General features: G+C 33.0%; 2 protein-coding genes and 1 long non-coding RNA gene across 8 annotated transcripts in view; 1 reads left to right on the top strand and 2 right to left on the bottom strand.

The window, feature by feature from the left end:
* LOC149481819 (uncharacterized) overlaps window positions 1-16,896 on the bottom strand; it is a 35,195-nt gene extending 18,299 nt beyond the window's left edge. Inside the window, exons 1-3 of the mRNA XM_089704649.1 lie at window positions 16,801-16,896; window positions 14,157-14,533; window positions 5,878-6,010 (exon numbers count right to left, since the gene is read on the bottom strand). Of these exons, the coding sequence (XP_089560775.1) occupies window positions 5,878-6,010; window positions 14,157-14,284 (261 nt within the window). The 5' untranslated portion in view covers window positions 14,285-14,533; window positions 16,801-16,896. The remainder of the gene's footprint in view (window positions 1-5,877; window positions 6,011-14,156; window positions 14,534-16,800) is intronic.
* The window catches only part of fdl (beta acetylhexosaminidase fused lobes), a 147,403-nt gene that overhangs the window by 64,248 nt on the left and 61,380 nt on the right, over window positions 1-21,775 (top strand). The gene's annotated exons all lie outside the window — the stretch shown is intronic.
* On the bottom strand, window positions 10,935-12,437 carry LOC149481820 (uncharacterized). The gene is made up of 3 exons (XR_016316810.1): window positions 11,863-12,437; window positions 11,675-11,736; window positions 10,935-11,597 (listed from the first exon to the last, which is right to left on the bottom strand). It is a non-coding gene; the product is annotated as an uncharacterized LOC149481820 (long non-coding RNA).

Raw genomic sequence — 21,775 nt, 5'->3', positions numbered from 1 at the left:
ATTTTAGGTCCAATGTTTGAAATTTTTATACGAACAATTATGCACATTGCATAGATAATTTAATTTAATTAATTGTATTACCTATAAAAAAAATCACAACAAAAGGACGCGGTAAATAGCAAAATCAGAGTTCATTGAACTTCAGTCCACAGTAATCTAAAGGATACTACTTAAAATAATATAGTTAAATTGCATTTTTAAACTGAACACTTACAATTGAAGGCTCTTAAAATCGGTCAAATGGCAAATTTTAGGGTATTCGCTGCATTTTAAGAGGACTCGACGCTAGTTGACAACTCAAGTTAATTAAGTGAGTAAATGGTTAAAACTTATTGCCTCGAACACTATTAACAAACCGACCATTCTTTTTTTGCCTTTTTAGCCAACAAGTTGACTGTTATATTAATTCGCTGATTATTTTTACAGTTTAACGCAACCATTTTGCGTTTAATGAATTTAACAAACACTGAAATTATTCGGATGGTAGATTTATTATTAGAATGAGAATAAAAGTTAAATAAATTGAACATTTTCACTGTATTCCTGAATGCATTCTTTCTATACATAACTATATGGTAAATATTGTGTTATTATGTTAATTACATATACGTATATATTATGTCTTTTTTTTTAATTATAGTACTTAGAAATTACTCCAATGATTCTATTTGTAAACCGTCTTCAATATCCAAATGTACCGATTAAGGTATTATACCTACAATAATTATATTACAAGCAAAAGGCACAGCAGTTTAACGTGTTCAAGAATTATTCTTCATTGTATTCAAAGCTAAAAGCGTTTTTACATAATAATCGTGGGCCAAAACACAAGTGTTCAGTTTATACACTCTAGCACCTTTGACACTCAACAAAACAAAGCCTTCGTAATAAATATTAAATACCGACTCCATGTCTTTTTAGTCTCTTTATCGAAATTTTACAACAAATTACAACGTCTTTATTGCTTTCATTATTTTCATATAATTAATATGTTTGTTTGGTTATCTAGTATTATTACCACAGACATAGATAGACTACGCAAGTACCGCGATCTGTATGAAAACCAAGCGTGTCATATTTTTTGTACTGACCTTGACGCGTTATGACGTCACGAGCGCTTTTTAGTGATGGTAATTTCATTTTACGCTAAATCGATTAGGACGCCACTCCCGCGGCGATTCTAGTATCGTCCTATCCCATCGAAGTAAATCGAAAGAAATCAGATCAAACTAGATCTATGTCTAAGAGGTAATTAAATAAATGAATCGTAATCGATTACTAAATCGATTCAAGACAGAAAAATGATAATTACCATAGACAGAGGAATGATAAAATAAATTTATAAACCTTTTAATATTCTAACAAGTAAACTAATGTGTTTTAGCTTTTTCTTACATATGCCCATTGAGTTACCGTGTACTACGTACTAGAGAGGCCATCGAAAGAAAGTAATGAAACTGTCAATCAATCAATCTTTATGTCCCGTTGCATCAATCCATTTTTCTTTTATGTTCGGGTTACTTGGAAAACTGAAAAAACAAACATAGTCTAAGCAATAAGGAGTTTTCTTAAAAAACTCCCAAGATGACACTTTAACTAATGGCGTCCATGTCATAATATTTATTTTTAGTACCTTTGTATTAAAATACTTAAAAGTTCTAGGTCAAGTCGTATTAAATGACAAAAAAAATCTATGCCTTTTTTTCTGAAAAATTGCTCCTTCAAATTATCATTTTTCTGTTCGATTATAAAATCGATTAGAATCGAGAACTGTTGCATCAAATGAACATCACTAACCACAAAATTGGACAGAAAAATGAGAACAGAAAAATGAGAAGACGCTATTCATTGCTTGTTATCATACGACTCGATCTTTACCGTGCCAAGTAAAAGCCGCAATGTATTCCGAATCATTTCGTATGATTTGGTATCCGTGTTTGTCACGATCGTTTTCCACAGATATTCTTTATTTGATTTTAAAATAAATAGTGCATATTCTGATTAGAAAATTACTTACCGGTGGAAGGAAACATCTCTGCTAACTCGGCCACTCACAGCTGTGGAGTTTCTACAGTTTATAACGGCGTAATTCGGCATTTTACTTTATTCAGCTTCACGTCTTTCCTTGGCGAACTGCAAGCGCGGACTGAGTGTAGGCCAGCGTCAAGTAAGTTTCATAATCTTAGTTTGGACACGGGAAGTACATACACTCGCTTAGTCTATCTTGATACATGTCTGTGATTATTACAGTGACGATATATGGTTCTTTTAAAAACGCGAGTATGTAAATTATTAAATTATTGTTTTAACCCAGATGTTACTGAAACAATTTTTGTTATCATATTAAGGTGAAATTTACATATTGTGTCCATATTGCAAAAAGTTTAACTGGAAAAATAGTATAAAAATTCTATCTATCGTGGAAATCTCGGAAAATGGTGTACTTTTAAAAGGACGGTAGTAATATGTACTACTAAGTAGGTAGACTATGATATTAAAATGACAACATATATTTCACATATATTTCACATAATTTGATGTAATGATAAATAAATAAATAAATAAAATAAATTTATGTAGCAATATGAAAGTTTTCAAAACATAATTTAGGATGCAAGGTTCCATTACATTTAGGACAATAGAAATTGGCTTTCTTGTGACATTCTATACACCGAAGCTGCTTGTCTCTGTACCTAATGATGTGATCTTTTCCATCAAATCCAGAGGTTTCACGGAAACTCTAGCACCTTTACGTTCCTCATTCTTATATGTTTCGAGCAGAGCAGTTCCAACACTTCTACGAATTACTTATATATTTGCCAAGAATTATGTATTGCCTTATCTAGTCCATGACAAGTCAAAGAAAAATACCACTTCTTGCCTCTGATAGAAGTCTTGTACAAACCGATGCTCTGGTCGGATCTGTCCACCCCTCCCATTTTCTCGTACTTTTTTTACGACAAGTATATTTTTCTTCTGTTGTTGTGAAAATCTCTTTACCGTAGACACAGGCTGAATCGTATCAGAGTTTGATGCAACAGTCACAACACTGTTATCATTCCATTTGCAAAATAAAGTTCTGCTCTGGTCGATTGATGCTTGAATGTACCTCGTGGTGTCTTTTTCAATTCTCAAAGGCAGCAGGCAAAGGGCATTTCGCGACGCGATTTTCACGTACTGTGCCAGTAGCCTTATTTCCTCGTACTCGAAGTTTATCAATGAGATGAATGGACGTAAAAAAATTGTCAAAAAATAAATGGAATGCAGCTTTGCCCTATATTTGTCGCAGTACATCGGCATACTGTAATACAACGCTTGCACCCAATCCCAGAGGCTTTTGGTATTTGTTTTGATTACCAACATCATTCGATTGTCCTTGGTATGGATCACACCAAACTATGCAACCTAACCGTGTCGCTCCGACCCAAAATTCATACCCCCATCTTATCGGTTTCCCTCTTATGAATTGCTTGCATGGATGCCCGCCATATAGTAGGGCACCATGGCTTCGCCGATGCTGTGATGCTCTTCAAAGAGTGCATGCGCAAAAAAGTACTCTATAGTAGTACATATTACTACTGGCCTTTTAAAAGAACGGCAATTAAAACTGCATAAATATCACAAATAAAATGTAATCTAATAGTAGGTAATATATATTTCTGATAAAACACGTTTCAAATTACGTGTATTTAAAATAAATCAAGTAATTTGTTGTAATTTATTGATAATACATTTAAATTGATTTATCAATGGAAAATGGCAGAAATTCTAAAATAATTTAAAAATATACCACTGTTATAAAACGACACAACACTTTAATTTTCCAATTCCTACAACCGTGAGGTGCCAAATGAATATAAACGTTTTATTCAAAAATGCCCTCATTGTTAATAATAATTTTATTTATGGTGCGTCCTTTTAAAAGAACGATAGTAACAACTGGGTTAAATAGAAGAGTAAAGAATGCGAATTATTTCTGAAGTTAAAATTAAATATAAGCAAATTATAGGTAAGTAATTATATCTATTCATATTCTCACAGTCCAACTTCTTCGAAACGTCTTTATTGATATTTTTGTAAACATTACATAAGTCTCTGAACTTGGAAGTCGTAAACCTATTTTATATAGTCCTTATGCCGGCTGTACACACTCGCCGAGACACACCGAGACAGGCCGAGAACGAGTATGTACATGGTGCATTCGTCTTGTCTCGCACTCTCGTGTCTCGCCTCGGCTGTCTCGGTCGCTGGTCGGTTTTTTGCGCCCGAGTCAAAGGGTCTCGTTGAGTCTCGCGAGGAAAACGAGAGCGAGCATGTACACACTCGTTCAGTTAGTTGCTCGCTGACGTTATTTATGAACGCACGTGTTTCACTATGTGGTCTAATGAACGAGAATTACAGTTTTTGGAGTGCTATCAAACAGAAACTTTTTTATGGAACTTATTTTTTATGGATTTATTTTAAACTAGCTTTCCGCCCGCGGCTTCGCCCGCGTTTTCAAAGAAAAACCCGTTCCCGTAGGTTTCCGGGATAAAACTATCCTATGTCCTTTCTCGGGTATCAAAATATCTCTATACCAAATTTCATGCAAATTGGTTCAGTAGTTAAGGCGTGATCGAGTAACAGACAGACAGACAGAGTTTCTTTCGCATTTATAATATTAGTATGGATTGGCCAGAAGGTTCTGCCACCAACTCAGCCAATTGATTTTCCATTTTACTTCTGAAACAAAGAAGCGTTTCTATTGATTCCTTAAAAATACAATAAAATACATTAACTATTCAGGAAGTTTTTATATTTATTTCCCTGTTTCTACTGCGGTGCATAGTAAGTAATCATCCACCATCTTCTTTTTCTCCATGGTTTGAGAATTTTTATAGTAAATGTTTAAAAAATTATAATAGCTCACGGCACAAAGACAAATAGCAGCAGCTATTTCTACGTCCATTCTCGTGTAAGTCTTCAGTTCAAATGTTAGAACGAGTGTGTACAGGCATGCTCTCGACGAGAGTCTTTTCGGCCGAGGCTCTCGACGAGAGGCTCTCGACGAGTGTGTACAGCCGGGGTTAGAAGTACGGCTACGTTTGCCGTGTCGCAAAGTTAAGGAGTAGAATTTCTGCAGATCATATTAGCGCAGCCACAAAACTTTGTAAATCGCTCTTTTTTATGCATGGTTAGTATAGAAACCCGAAACACTGACACAAAATTTCGGGTCATTTGTAACAGGATGGCGGTTCTACAGGGGTCTTATACGCAATGACAAAAAGAAATATGATGGTCAGAACGCTGATACCGGATACCTTAAGATACTGTAATACATATTTTATATTAGAGAATCTTAACATAAAATATTATAGTATCTTCACCGTGTGTGACGCGCTTAAAGCTGGTGAAGTATATCCAAGGCTTAACTAGTAAAGTGGCTTTCAAGCGAAGTCACAACTATCAGTAACTTATGAACGAGTATCGATCAACCATGAACAAGACATGTGGTTTATACTTCATGCCGTTTTAAAGCAATTATTGAAATTGGTTTATTAATAATTTAGCTTTGGGTTCAATCGATATTACTATGACGCGTACGTAAATTTTTTTACTTGTATTTGAACATTGGTGGTTATAAGTATTTGAAAATAATCTCTTTTTAATGTTCCTATCCATTTTATGTTTGTTTTATATTTGAAATATTTGTTGAGTTACAATTTAACTTTGAAGCTTTCTTAAACTTTTTTTTTTAAATTAAACCCTGACCTTTAGCGACGTAACAAGTGATGGGGCATATAAAACGTATTGACGAACGTACATAAGATATTTGGAAAATAATCGAACGTGTAATCATTAAACAGAACATAATATATTAGGAATTAACATACTTACCGGGGTAAGTCTAGAATCAGCGCTAACAGTATACACGCCGCGGCACTCGGAAATCTCCTCCGGCTTGTCGGAGGACGCCGGCCGGCGGCAGCACGCGGCACACACGGCTACCAACACGCCGCATAGTGTCGCACTATGAATAAAGTATAATATAAGTATTTGCATGGGAAATACGTTTAAATTGGTCAAAAAGGCAGATATGTTGTGTTGATTTATAATATTTAATTTATATAAAAAAAGGCAACCTAAATAGCACATTCAAATCTCCCGCCTAAATTACAGATAAAGCAAGAAAAAAAAATGTCAAATTACAAACGATAATACATCTGCAGTAAATAGCAGTCCAATTTTTAAATGGTAAAACGAGTGCAGGAGTAAACATTGAAACTGGAGGAACGGTAGACAGGCTGCTAATTGGACATCTAGTCACTAGTGTCGCGACGAGCTGTAAACTGTCACATGGGTGTATCGATTTAGCACATCCCTACAGTCTTATGTTATCTGTGCTTTCAAAAGTTTCAATTAGCGAAAAAGATTCTTTAGAATGAACCGATGTAAGGGATCTCTCCCGTCGCGATACTTCAGGTTGGAGTCGAATTTAAAAGGTCAAGTAATTCTAATACTGCGTATATTTGATCAAGTTATGTACAATGTAATGGCGTGGCGGAACACCACGTATTATGTTGGTTGTTATTCGTGAAACTTTCTGTACTATGAAAAACTTTTTTAATACATAAAAAGTCACATGTCTATCTTTTAACACGTATGATTTATGAACCTCCCTAATATCAATTTGTTTATTAAACTGTAAACATAAAGTGGAGATTGAAAAACAATGCCAACGTAACATAATATCGGCGCTTAAATTCTTTGAAAGTTCCAATAACGGTTGAGTTAAGGCTGAATATAAGGTTATTCATACTGAAAATTGAAATTTTATCTAGTTGACGCCTGCATTTATCCGGTTTCATCAACTTTTTAAAAGAGAACAGTATAAAACATATCTCTACAGTATAAGCTTTTAGTTTTCATGTATGGCAAGTTTGGCGTTTATTGATAAGGTCGAAATAATTATAAAATAATTTGGAAAATCCAAAAGTGCACGCCTCATAATTTTTTTTTAATAAATATTTATTAATTATTATTTTTGTTTATTTAATAACAATTAAACCACATCGAATCAGACCCTGAAAAATGAAAGGGTTCTATTCCTGAGCATACTCAAGCGTAAGAGAAAAAAAAAGACTCGATTAGTAAAGTATTTCGGTCGCTATCGTGTTAACAAGAAAAAGGATCCGCACATACAGACACACGGACGTCCAAGACAGAACTTTTTTAAACTGTTTTTTAACTAGTTTAAATAACAAAAATGACATCAAAAATATCATGAACGTTAAAAATAGTGTTTTTTCTTAATATGTGTGTGTATGTATTATCTTACAAGTGCAATGTATGATACATAAAGACATTTTAAGTTTGAAAAATCAGATGTTTTGCGCGAAGTGACAGTAGTACCCACCTCAACGCTTCGCTTATGAGGCGTGCAATATGAGTAGGTATGGATGTGTAGTTATTTGTGTAGAATCTGTATTGTCTGTGTATAGAAATCTCGTTTTTTCTTGGGCAAATTATGAATTTGCGAATATGAAAAAGTTTCTTAAATCTGTGTCCCTGAAGTTATATTTATTAATTTTATTTAATGTTTTGCTGAACTTTTTTAAATAAGTTTTCCATAATATGAAAGAAAAGTTTTGAACTGCTGATATTTAATAGAAATAATATTTACTATCCTATAATTGCATAGCTTTGCTATGATACGACAGACGAACCAATAAAACTGTATCAGCGCGATTAGATATATATATTTCTTTGTTATAGAAAATGGAAGTACATTTTATCGTAATCATTCATTTATATCACTAAAAACAAATAATGAATAATGTAATTTGATTCTCGTACCGAATTTCACAATAATATTATTAATACATTACACAATAAATACAGCATTAATTCGGTAACACAAACCTTTGACCCAAATACAGGAAGATAATTGAAATTAGCACGCCCTCGTTTATTCGCGACCTCTGAGGGAAAAGCGAATGTATTCAAGACATGAATACGATTTAGTGACGAAGGTCAGTTACGACAGCTGGTTTGTTTCAACCCCAAATTGTTTTGGATGATACTATCTGAGAATGTATTGGTTTATTGTTCTGTAAGGGAAATTGTAAGGCACATGGATTGATGTGACGCAAGTATAGTTTAATTAGTAATGATTGGAATAAGAATTGACTGCCGAAAATTATTTAGAATTATTACGTACGGGGTATGGAGAGAAAAGTCGTTAGCTTCATCATATGGTTACATTTTAATGTACTGTTAAAAGAAACGAAATCTAATCTTCATTTTTGTGAGTATGTATTTTGTAGAAGGTTTTAGAAACATGTATATACCTATTTATAACACAGGTAAGTTCTATTATGAACACCTTTAGAAAATGTATGAATGCTTCGCGAAACGTAATTCGGTCGGGTCGTCATAAAATAATAATTTGTCGTAAAAATATAACTCAAGTGATTGCATTATGAAACAACAAGAGCACAAGCTTTTTGTGGAACCATAAATGCGGAGAAATGTACCAGAATATCGAATTAGGAGTAAAATACTTGACTTTCCCCTTTACTCAACTGATGGAACTGCATCTGTTAGAAGTAGGTTTATAATACATAAAAATATTGAATCCTTTTTCATATCTATTTCAGAGTTTTTTTATATATAGTCCAATACTATGCAGAATTTCTTTGATATGTCATAGACATCAGTGATAGTCTAATAAGTAAAAGAATAATTATGGCTTTGTCTGTTATAAAGGCCTTGATATGCGCGTCAGAGCGTTATTGATATTGTCAGATAGAACGATAGAGTACTTAGCGCGCGTCAGAGTGTTGTCGCTCGTATTGATGGTTATATTATGTTACCGCGTAATACATCAAAATTCGGCGTCAAAGCGCAGCGTCAGTTTAGCGGTCTGACGCACGCTAACTACGCGTTCTATCTTGCAAATCCTTAAATTTAGTATAAGCTTCAAATAAGCTATAAGTCATAGCTGCTATCACCGCACGTGACAAAAATATAACGGGTTCCCTTATCATGCGTTCCCGTCAAGTTAAGATTCAAGAGGGGCTCGAAGAAAATGATCGTGTAATTCAGTCGGCCGATATCTCACTTGAAGGGGTGTCCTTTCATGTTTTGGACCTAAAGAATCTAAAGATGGCAGGTCGTGTTATTTTGGGCGCTAATGTGACTTGGCATCAAAGGTTTTTAAACTGAAAATTAAAGTGCCAATGAATAATTTATTCGTGCTATGTACCTACGTATTATATGTATGTTAGATTTTAAAATCTATATTTCACACGAGTTTAATCAGAAGCGTAGCGTGCCTTGGCGGGGCCCCGTATAGGTAAAAATTTGTTTGCGGGCCCTTAGGGAAGGTAAAGATTTCTCACAAAAGAAAAAAATGTTTGAATAAAATTAAAAGAAATATTTATTCATCATAATTATCTACCTGTCACTTTATTCCAAATTTTTTACAAACAATTCAAATTTAATATACACACAGGAGGCCTTTTATCATTTCTGAAAAAAAAATTTGGGAAGTTTTTAGTAATTTTTGCTTACGCACATTGGGGGCCCCCTTGGCGCGGGGGCCCCGTATAATTGATACGGCAGATACGGCGGTAGCTACGCGCCTGAGTTTAATACAAATTGGAAATATAATTATGACAATAATGATGCAATTTGTGAATCGTTTAGAACGAAATCGGATTTCCATAGAGTGTTTAATTGTTTGGTATGAATTATGATTTGACGCTATTTTGTGAACAAATGCAATTAGTACTTTTACTGTTGAATTGTTTAACTAAAATTATTATTCAAATCAATAAAAAATATGTAAGTATTTCGTTACCATTTACAGTTACAAGTAATCAAATTTTAAAGTGAAACTTTTATTACATCGTCTCAAACTTTTTGGTCTGTGTAGCGCATGTCGCGTGTATCGCGGCTGCCGAGTAGGTATACCTACCGTCACGCGACATGCGCTACACAAAGCAGTGTTCGGAACCGTTCAAACAGTTTCACTTTTACCGTGGTTTCATAAAACCACACAACATTTTAGGTGTTGTTATCTTATCTTCTTCCGTTTAATTAAAAAAAATATAGTTTAAAATTGACTGGCAAGTGGCAACCCTACAGGCACTAGCTTATCGGGCTTAAGACGATACACAAAAAAAAATCTACTGCTTGGCGGGCGGAGTCTAATAGCTCGCTATCGCGAACGCGGGTGTGCGCGAAGTCATTCTTGCAAACTCGCCGCGCTGCCGCTGGCCGACTCGGGACAAACATGTATGGAGTCGTCATACAGTTATAATATTCGACTTATACATATATTTAATTGTTGATTTATTGGTTTTATTTTCTTGCTTATAAACAAATAATCTTCTTTTTAACAACTACTTAGACATTTTTAATAATTATTATTATTTCGTAATGTTTACTTTATTACAAAATAATACAGGTTATAAATAATCTTTAAAATAACAAAAAATATTGTTACTCTGAAATAATGAAATGGTACTCAATAACGCGGACTACTGAATTCATTTAGATAGAATTTGATGCTGACGTAGATATTACATCATGCCCAGAAATGAAAGGTACTATTTCTGAAAGAAGTTATAAACCCTAATTCTTCTCAGTCAAAGTCAAGAGATATCACTAATACAGTAAAACTGATGCGAAACTTTGGATGTTAATTTGTATATTTTTTTGTTAGTTGTTACTTAATCACGTCAAGACTACATTACCAATTTTGATAAAATATAGCTAATTGCCTGGATTTACACATAGGATACTTTTTATCCGAACTGAACACTTCTGTGGGATAAGACAGGATTCACGATATAATCTAATTCCACGCGGGCAAAGCCGCGGTCGGAATGATATTTTTTAAATAAAAAAATTGTTTAAAAAAAACACAAAATATATTGACGCATGTATTTATTTTTTGCACTCTATTATAATTGTAATTATTCATTACAAATAATCAAAATAAAATAGCCAGAACAAAGTTAGGCCCTGGTAGGGTAGGTAGGCAGGTACAGCAATGTGAGACGAACACTGGCTTATTTATACCAATAATAATGTATTATAAACATTAAATTAAGTTTACTTTCCAACAACAAAAATACATAATATTAGCTAATGTGAAAGCGAATCAACCAATCATCCCACAAAAATGAAATGTGCACACAAATATTCATCCAAATCGGTTCATGTCATTAGGAGGAGTGACTGCAGCGCCATCTTCCGGGCCCAATTGTGTTTCCAGATCACCCAGGAACTCAATTTAATATATGTACTTACACAAAATTTTTCGAAATGAAAACTAACATTACTATGTAAATATGAATATAAACCTGTTTTATTACTAAGCAATTTCCCGCACAGGTGTAGTAAGTATAAATGAAATAAATATCAACATCAAATTCTTTATACAACATACTTATCTACCACCTTCTAAGAAATGTAATTCTTGAAATTATTTCGTATTTTTTTTAAATATAATACTACTCCAATGAGCTCCTGTTCCATATTATGTCCGCCATACTTCCACTAAGTTCACCATGATTTTTTATTTCTTTGCACTTTGTTGCTTTTTGCTAAAAATGGAATCATGCGATAAAACCAGTAGAGCTTTGATAACATATTACATTTTTGACTGAATAAAGGTACTTACGAAGGAGTGGATTCACATTGTGAACAATCAGTGGGTTTATTTTCCTTCTGGATTCCGGATTTCTGAACAGATTATTTATGCTATAAATGAAAAAATCTTACACATTCGTTATGTACTTAAAACAGGGGTACATATCAAACATCGTCTATAATACAATTATCATCAAATTTAAAATAAAACCAAATTACTTCATTAATTTGTTCCAATTGTAAGCATTCTTTTTCCTCCAACCTTTATGTTTCTTGTTCTTATTTTCTTTATTGTCCCCATTTGTCTCATTTTGTCTTATCGTGTTGTCACCCTTTTTTACGATTGCGCGAGCGACACAAGTTCCCCGTGTGACGGCCGTAGCGGGAATGACTCGTGCAGCGATCGGGGTAGGAAGGTACAGGGCGGCTCTCGCTATATTGGCTGGTCAGGCGCTAATTTCAAGTATTTCTTGTTTATTTCAAAACCATCGCATATTTCAAAATTCTAACACGGTAGACGTATAGGTTGTATATTTTATAGTTAATATCCAAAAAGTCGTAACTTTACGTTTGTTATTTTGAAGATGCCAGAGATTAAAAAAAAATAACAATGATAACTTTGTATTTTTTTTCTATCGAGAAAATATCATGGAATCATGTTTCTAAAACGGTAGACGTATTGTGTTACTATTGAACTTTCTTGTCAAGAATTTTCATCACGACAACTTTAATAATATAAAAATTACGAAGGTTTGAAAAGGGCCGTAAATGTTAGAAAAATTAATTCATCACCTTAAACTGACGATGAACGATTATCCACAGGGACTCAGGAAAATATGACTTGATAGTCTATTAACGTGGCTGAAATGTGTTGCCCTTTGAAATTCCGATTTAAACATAAAATGTCCGAAATTGTTTCATAAAATTAAATTTCAAGTTGAATAACAAAATATTTATAATAAATTATTTAATCTGATTAAATGGAAGTTGAATATTATATTGTGGTAGAATTTGATCGTATAAGTTTAATTCATTTTTCTCCTTATAATTATAGAAGCATAGCCAGAATTATTTTATTTTTGATTGCGTTACAATACTTCATCATCTCTGTGCTCTAAGCCGTATAAGTCTTTATAATTTTTATTTAGTTTTTATTATAACATAATTGTCTTTTAAAATATCGCTCTACATTATCAACTTATTTATTGCAATAAATTAAAATCTATACGTATTATGTTTCACAAAAACAAATAATTTTGTACAGTATTCCATCTGCTTGTTTATTAATTGTAATGGATTAAGATTCTTTCTGTTTGGTGATGGATGGGAATCTGCGAGCTATGGATTCGCTTTAATGGAAAAAATATTTAAGTTTTTCTAAGTTAATACTCGGAATGTCGTGAAACAATGACTAAATGGATTTAAAGGATTGAGTTCAACGATTGATGTTTTCTTTTTTAAACAGCAGAAATTTTCACTGCTTTCAATTTAGTGTGTATCAATTCAATTCAGTATCGAAAGGCGTGATTTGTAAAGTTTTCGATAACTTTAACTAAAGAGTATTAATATCATATCATTGACTATTATTATTTCGGAAGAAACAACGCTATAACTATCTTTGGAACAACTTTTACTTGGAACATATACTTATGTAATAAAATATTCCTTTCTATTTATAACTAACGTACAAAGTTCATGGTTATCATTTAACTGGTGTTAATAACTTTGCGTGTCAAATTACTGACGTAAATGGTCGTAGTTCCCAAATCGCTTGAGAAATCTGAACTGCTAGCAAATATTTGGTCTTGATTCTCGACTTTAGTTGGACAAGTGAACAGACAGTACTATTACTTAATTGAGATTGTTCATTGGATATTATCAAGTGTAACTAAATGTATCATAAATAACAAAGTAATTTTAAAATTTATTGGCCGTATAAAAACCGTTTAAGAAATTACAACAGTGACTTGTTTTACTGGAGATGACTTGCAATTCATTTCTGTCATTCGTTATTCTGAAACCGTCCGAATAATCGTGATTGGATATCAAAAGTACGTTTCAATCTTCTATTTATGTAGGTATGTGTTATTTCATTCCATATGTTTTTATTACATTGTAAAGTGTATATTGGTGATACTATTTTATTGGGATTACAAGATATCAATCCAAGAATCGGGAAATATAAATCGTAATCCAAACGTAAAAGTCCAAGAGAATTATTACCGCACTGAAAAATTCATTACCCAATAAACTGTGTAGCTGAGTTTGACCAGTCGTTTTATAGTAGTCCGAGATTTACCCTGCATCCGATCGTATCTTCTTCGTATTAAACAAGTGTTTACTAACCATACCGTCCGTATTACGGTCGCAATTTTAAAGAGCTTAGTTACTTTGATAGGTATTGCGTGTTTCTGTTTTAAAACCGGGTGTATAACAAATTCGTGTTAAACATTGTGTTGTTTCGGAAGTTTTATTAATTAAATTTTAATATTGGTTCGATGAAATATACAAACCTTACAAAGAATATATTGATGTTATAGTGAGTCGATTCTGTTTGAATGACATTCGGCTGCGTGTGATTGTAATAATGCTTAGCGTGCGATACGGCCGCCACAGCGGCTAGTCGTTGCGAGCTGCCCATGGCCCAGCCGAGTGGGCTGCGTTGTGCGCTCACGATGGCAAAGCCCGCCAACACTAACTGCTTCCAGCAGCACCAGTGATCCACAACCGCTCTCAGCGGCGCCGCCTTCGCGACTGCCGCAACAAATTGTTGTGATTCCTTTTTCAAAAATCTTTTTTGTTTCTTCTTCTTACGATTCTATCTTCAGCCAGCATCTATTCAAAAATATCAGCTCGGATTTGATTTAGGCCACTTAGTGATGTACCACATCTGAAACAAAAAAAAAGTTACGTTTGTAGAAAAATTCTTCAACGCTTGACACGTGACTAGAGTCTCAATTTTATCTTACAGTTGAAAAGAAATATTGTCTCATTACGGGTATTTTACAAATTCAGGTCTTTTTCCAATTTCACCATTTACAACAGTAAATGTCACCGCTGTCGAGGAGAGGAAGCATAGTGGCAATTAACTTCAACAGTTATTAATGAAAGAGCGACCAATAGCAAGTTAAATTTCTAATTTCCACCATTTTATTGAGTATCTTGTAAAAATGCAAATTATATGATGTAAAGTGAACAAAGTGGTTCAGTTAAATGAAAAGGTAGAATGTATATTCGTTTTTTCGTATTAACTACTACGAATATATACACTTTGCTTTTGCACGCCTCATAAGCGAAGCGTTGAGGTGGGTACTACTGTCACTTCGCGCAAAACATCTGATTTTTCAAACTTTAAATGTCTTTATGTATCATGGTTAGGGAGCCAGGTGCAAATTTGGTTAACTATTTCCTCTCAAGAGATAATTCGTCAGACGCATGAGAGTATAGTATTATAAAGCCTCATGAACGTCAGCTGGCGCTCGGTTGGGGGGGTGAGCGGTTGTAGCCTCCCACGCACATAGGAAAAAAAATACATTCATTCATTCATTTCCTCTCAGCTAAAAATTTGTCAAATTGTAGCTAACCCAATATCTCAACGAAAAAAAATAGTCAGCTGGTTACAACATGGTGTATTATACGTCAGCTGGTGTCTCGAACATGAAAGTTAAATTTAAAGAAAAATTTATTTTCCGTTATTTCCTCTCAAACAAAAATTTACCTGATGATAGCTTATATGTAACTGTGGATAAATATATATGTCAGCTGGCTGTATCTTGGTGGAAAAACCGTCAGCTGATACGGGAGGCTACAACCGCTCTTCCCCCCAACCGAGCTCCAGCTGACGTTCACGAGGCTTCATAATACTATACTTTGATGCATTTTACTAATTACCGCTTGAGAGGAACTTGGTCATAAAATCTGCTGCTGGCTCCCGGACCATCATACATTGCACTTGTAAGATAATACATACACACACATATTAAGAAAAAACACTATTTTTAACGTTCATGATATTTTTGATGTCATTTTTGTTATTTAAACTAGTTAAAAAACAGTTTAAAAAAGTTCTGTCTTGGACGTCCGTGTGTCTGTATGTGCGGATCCTTTTTCTTGTTAACACGATAGCGACCGAAATACTTTACTAATCGAGTCTTTTTTTTTCTCTTACGCTTGAGTATGCTCAGGAATAGAACCCTTTCATTTTTCAGGGTCTGATTCGATGTGGTTTAATTGTCATTAAATAAACAAAAATTTTTAAGTATTTAATTTATTTAATAAATATTTATTAAAAAAAAAATTATGAGGCGTGCACTTTTGGATTTTCCAAATTATTTTTTTATTTAGCAGTTATTAAGCATGTATCTTGAGGAAATTACATTGTATTAGAACATATTATGACTTTTTATTACATCTCATAATTATATTTTAATTTAGTTATAAATTATATTCCTAGTGCAAATTAGAAGAGTCCATCATCATTAATATGGACGTAAAATAAAATAAGTTACGGGAAGTTAGTTAGTTTTATGTTTATAAAGCATATAAAACTAATATTAAGTTAAAAATTATTTAGTGAAATATATTTTACTCAAAAAAATTGAATATTTTTGACACATTTGTATTAAAAATCTGATAAATCAAAATATCAAGAAAATCTTGAAAATTTTGCTAGGAATAAGTTTATAATCAAACTATAAATTATATACAATTTAATCATAATTATTCAGGTACCTCCCTGCAGTAGTAATTAAAACTACGCTATCAATATTTTAAAGTATGTATGCCATAAAATACGCATGTTCAAACAGGCCATTTACTAATTATATAAATGACATTAAATTTACATGATCGTAATTAATAAATAATCCAGCATTATTTTATTAGCCAAAATTTGGGCAACGAAACTATTTGACAAATTATCACTTGAGTAACATTTAAAATACTTCTTTATGATCGAACTAATTTATATTAAAATCCACATCTCAAAACAATTATTTGAATTTCGTATTCGCACCATTAATTGACGTTAACAAGGCATCGTTAAAAATTCAAATTAGTTATTTATATTGCATTCACACTTACATCCAAATCTTTATCATGCTTTGCGAAATATTCCTTAAAATATTTTGATAACCACAGATTCAATATGACAGTTACCTTAGAACATGAAAATTAAAAAAAAAGTCGTTCCGTCACATAAAGCGCGGGAAAGTTCGATAAGTTTTGGAGCGAACGCGCGCGACTCGCACCCCCGAGCTTCGGAAACCGAATGGTAGTTTTCAGCCCGCCCTAATCGTGAAAATGTTAAAGCCCTTTCACACCGTGTTGCCGCTTGTATATTTTCGATTGGTTTTAGTTGGTTGGACATGGTAAGCTGACATTTAAGTGTCGTAAATGTCAAATATTGAGTGTAAAGTTTTTAAAGTATTAGGTAGTAATATAGTAAAATAAACTTAAGTATACACTGTATTTATAATAGTTTAATTGACTCACTTGCTAGATTAAATCTACTTTGGAAGTGGAACACACAAGATTAGGTATACTTTGAAAAAAAAGTTAATTTAGTTTCTATAAAAAATGAAGCACAAATTCTGTCGAAATAATAATATAATGATACTTGATGATCTTAATTAATATCCATAACAAAAAGTATCTTAATGGGTCGCAATAATATATAGTCGATAGATAAACGCCAAAAATTAATTAAAAAACAAAGTTTGTACAATTGAATGCCGACAAAATTTCGCCTCGGTCGAGATATTGGCGTCCAACCTTAAAACTCGGAGTCACTTCGCGTGTAGCCGTCCCCAACGCTGCCACTAGGTAAGTTAGTGCTTGCCGGCCTCCCAAAACACCACACACCCCATTTTAAACCTTTTTAACCTACGCCATAAGTTCGAAACCTCACACCACAAAACCTCCATAACATCTTCGTGACTATTCCAATAGAAACAGTGTGTGTGCTCGTTAATTATTTATATTTTTTTGTCGTTCTGTATTTCTGTTATTTACGATAGAAATATTATTCCGTGTAAATACTGTTTTTGGACATGCGCAATGGAATTTTCAGGCACAATGGACATGCCGTCGTTGCATTTTGCAAGTACTTTTCACACAACATTAAAACGGGTCGGTGACATTTATAATTAGGACTAACACGCTAAAGTTATTCGATTAGTTGAACGGAGGGGCATAAATAACTGATGCAGTCGCACGTAACGTTCAATGCATGTTTGAAAAGTAGTTTCATTTTTAAAATTCGATGTAATTATTAATAAAAAATATCCATACTTTCACCTACCTCATCATGTACATAATAAATAGATCGTATCAATTCTTCTTATCGTGACGTTTTATTCCGTACAACTTTTGTCGGTCTCAAATATATAGCTAACTAGCTTTCCGCCCGCGGCTTCGCCCGCTTTGTCTAAAACATAATAAATTATATACTAAAACCTTCCTCTTGAATCACTCTATCTATTAAAAAAAACGCATCAAAATCCGTTGCGTAGTTTTAAAGATTTAAGCATACATAGGGACATAGGGACAGAAAAAACGACTTTGTTTTATACTATGTAGTGATGCTTTGCCACCTTATTACTTAAAAAATAACTATAATTTCTAGAAACTTCCGTAGTCCATAGCCATAAATCAACATAACCATTAACTTGTACGTAATACCGGTCGATACGACTCCGCACGTATTAATACTTTACTAAAACATTCTTATTGTTCTCAGTACATTCAATGTTCATTACTTCGAACATTTATATGAAAAAAACATTGCGACCGCGGCCATAGAAATAAATAATTGGAGTACAGAAAGCTAGGCGGAGGCTGGAGTATATTTTGTTTCAATATTCAAGTGTAGAGTTTTTCAACCTGCGAGGCGACCTCAGAAGGTCGTGGCTATAAATATCCGATACAAACCTAATCAAATGTGGAACTATTTTCAGCGACTTTTGTCAATGATTGCATGTAAATGTAGTTAGAGTCAATAGAGCTTTCTCGTTCATGAATCATTTGGTTTGTTAACTTGTCATGCAAACATTAATGCAAAAACCAAAAAGATCAATTCTATCGTGTACCTAATATTTAAGATTCTCTGCTTTGGTAGATGATATAAATGTATATAAAAATGGAAATAATATATATTTATCCCTGACCTCTAATAACGTACACAATAAAATGTAAAATTCCAAATTACGTACATGCGTAGCTATTACGTCATATTTAACCCCTTCGTGCGCAAAACTAAAATCTTTGTAAACCCAACAAATATATGACGTAAACTTTTCTACACACTCGTACTACGAAACATGTTATACACTATTCCACTATGATCCTAGTTCATCATATAGATTTACTATAGGTAGATAGATATAGTATAGGTATTGCTGTTACGAATACACGCAGCTACATTATTACTAATGAGCGGAGTCGGGTTACATTTCAATGTTGATAACACTGGCCAGTAATTACGACAGGCTCACTATATTTCAACCCTTCAGCGCCGAATTAAAAGCAGCTTTACACTTTATACGAATGTTTTAAATGATCTTCCCGTTTTATTTTTATAATCGCGTCAACTCGCATTTTGAAACGAACTTGAAATGCTTGCAAACTTGACGTTTATTATATTCCGTTGTGTTATATAAAAAATAATTATGAAGACTTGCTTAGCAAATAGACGCTTTTCGCGTTCGACCCACGATGAAGATGTACAAAAAATAAGGCTATGTGCTGAAAACTATTCAATATAGCCTAAAAAGGAGCGTTATGCTCTACAGTCTACTAGATATCAGTTTTGGTACAAGTTTTATTTCGTAGGTATACAAAGTTATACAATTATGTCGTCTACTGAACAAAATGACGTAACACAACGTAATAAGGCTCAAGCATATTATAAAAATTATAATGTAATCTCGTGTTTACCCGTGGATATCGAATTGCGGATAAAATTCGCAAAACTTTCATGATCCATTCTTATATCGCTCGACGGCAACACAAAAGCCGGAAAGTTCTCGACAATAGTAAGAATTCCAGTCTACATCATATGAAAGTATTGTGTATTGACCTATTCATATCCAGCATATGCAACTGCAATTTTCTTTCAAACAACGCTTTATTACTCCCTCAAATATATTGTAAATTCCTGAGATTCTTAATTTTAAAGTGAGATTCTTAATTACGTTGTTTGTGTATGTATAAATGATAAACCGTAATGTTTTCTTTTCTTTAATTAGATACATAGATTCATTTCAATCATTCGCCTAAATAACGGTGTATTTTCATTTGTATTTTTAAAGCTAAGCCAGTCACAACGATTTTGTTATTAAATAATTTTATAAATAGAATAATCAAATAGAAAATAAGGAAAAAGGCTATAAAAACTGGAGGCTCGGGCCGAATTAAAAAGACGCAAATTAAATCAATTTATTCGCATTACAGATTTTCCCAATAATCTTACCGTTGGCCGAATTTTATCGGGCATAAATGGGACGAAGCACGTAAGCGGATTTAATAAAATTGAGAAAACAAATTCAAACTATAAAAATATAATTAAAATTGTATGATAGTTATTATGGTAAATATTTTTCAACATAATAACGTACTTGTTATTGATTTTCCATATAAAATAGCCCATGAAATTTAATTATTTAAGCTAACATCGCGGCTTTGTGTCCGCGGCGGGCAATAATTTCTTTGAAGATATATCAGATCGATTGTTATGAATAATTTACGAGTGTGTGCCCCACTGACCAGCTGTTGGGCCACGTACTAGAACACTATTTGACGAGGACGACGTATTATTAAGTACATTTATTAAAGTATCATTTTGTATAGGGTTAAACTAGATATGTTTATGTACAAAAAACAAAAACTGGTTGTGGAACTTTCTTTATTTTTTAGAATAGTTATTAAGATCAAGGTTGAAGTTATTTATGACATTTAAAAGTAAACTATCTGGAGCGTAAAGTTGTTCATATAAAAACATTTGAGATTATTAATTTTCAATGAAATTATCGAACATATTGAAATAATGATGTATATTTAGTGACATATCAAAGCTCTATACAGAATCTATTTCAAGTTACAACGCTATCTAATATTACACTGATGTGCTGCTACGGAGCTCGTAGACACGTAGACGTTACGGCGTAGAGCTAAAAGCTCGCCTACGAGACGTCTAAACATAAATTGTGTTTCGTCGGAAATAGCTTGTGTATTTTGTAAATAATTTGAATTCTCTAAATGGACACTGATGTATATTTACAATGTATTATTGATGATTTATTTTTGGATTATTAACACTTAAAATTAATGTTAATAAAGATTTTTTAAGTTTTCAGAAAAATAAATACACATTCGTATCTGATTCCAATTTGACAAAAAATAACATCACAATGCCAGCAACAAACAACAACATAACGCAATACATAACATATCTATGTTTCTTTTATTATCTGTTACATATTATTATGATGATATTAATACGTTTCCCGATGTGAATATTTTATTACCTACGCCAAATGTTTATATTAAAGCATTTACATTCTTCATTTAATTGTAGTAGAACACTTACAGGAAAATATCGGACAAATCTATCATTCCATTTCAGAAGTTTTTGTTTACGTATAAAACATTAGACAGGTCTAATCAAACCACAAGACTCTAGGACATTAATAAACATGTGTATATCATCATATTATGTGCCTATAACTACCACGTGGTTATGTAAACTAACTTACAAACCAACAATTTTGCAAATAGAATATTAATGTAGGTCCGTTCGCTATCATATAAAAGTTGTTTTATTCAGTTACAAGCTCGCGTTCGTATTAGATAGCGGGACGACAATAGATCGGAAATGAAATTTAACTATAAACTTTAGCGGTTCCATTTGGGTACTAGTTTGTTTGATGTAATGCTTCTGTTTTGTTACAATATGCATTTTATATTAGGTTTCCACTTGATAATATCACGTTTATATATGTTTAAGGAACAAGGGTGAAGGAGTATGGGTTAACTATATCCCCCGGTTTTAAACGTATGTTCTTTTTTGTATTACTTACAACCTGTTAAAATGTAAATTAATGAAGACTTATTTAATCTCTCTATTCAAAATTCT

This window comes from Colias philodice, chromosome 16 (assembly GCF_061535455.1).
Source record: "Colias philodice isolate Cphi_HAF_F1 chromosome 16, ilColPhil1 Martin Lab GWU primary, whole genome shotgun sequence".
Classification (NCBI taxonomy): Eukaryota; Metazoa; Arthropoda; class Insecta; order Lepidoptera; family Pieridae; genus Colias; species Colias philodice.
Note: the sequence above shows the minus strand (reverse complement) of the source record. Positions and strands in the feature narration are given on the sequence as shown.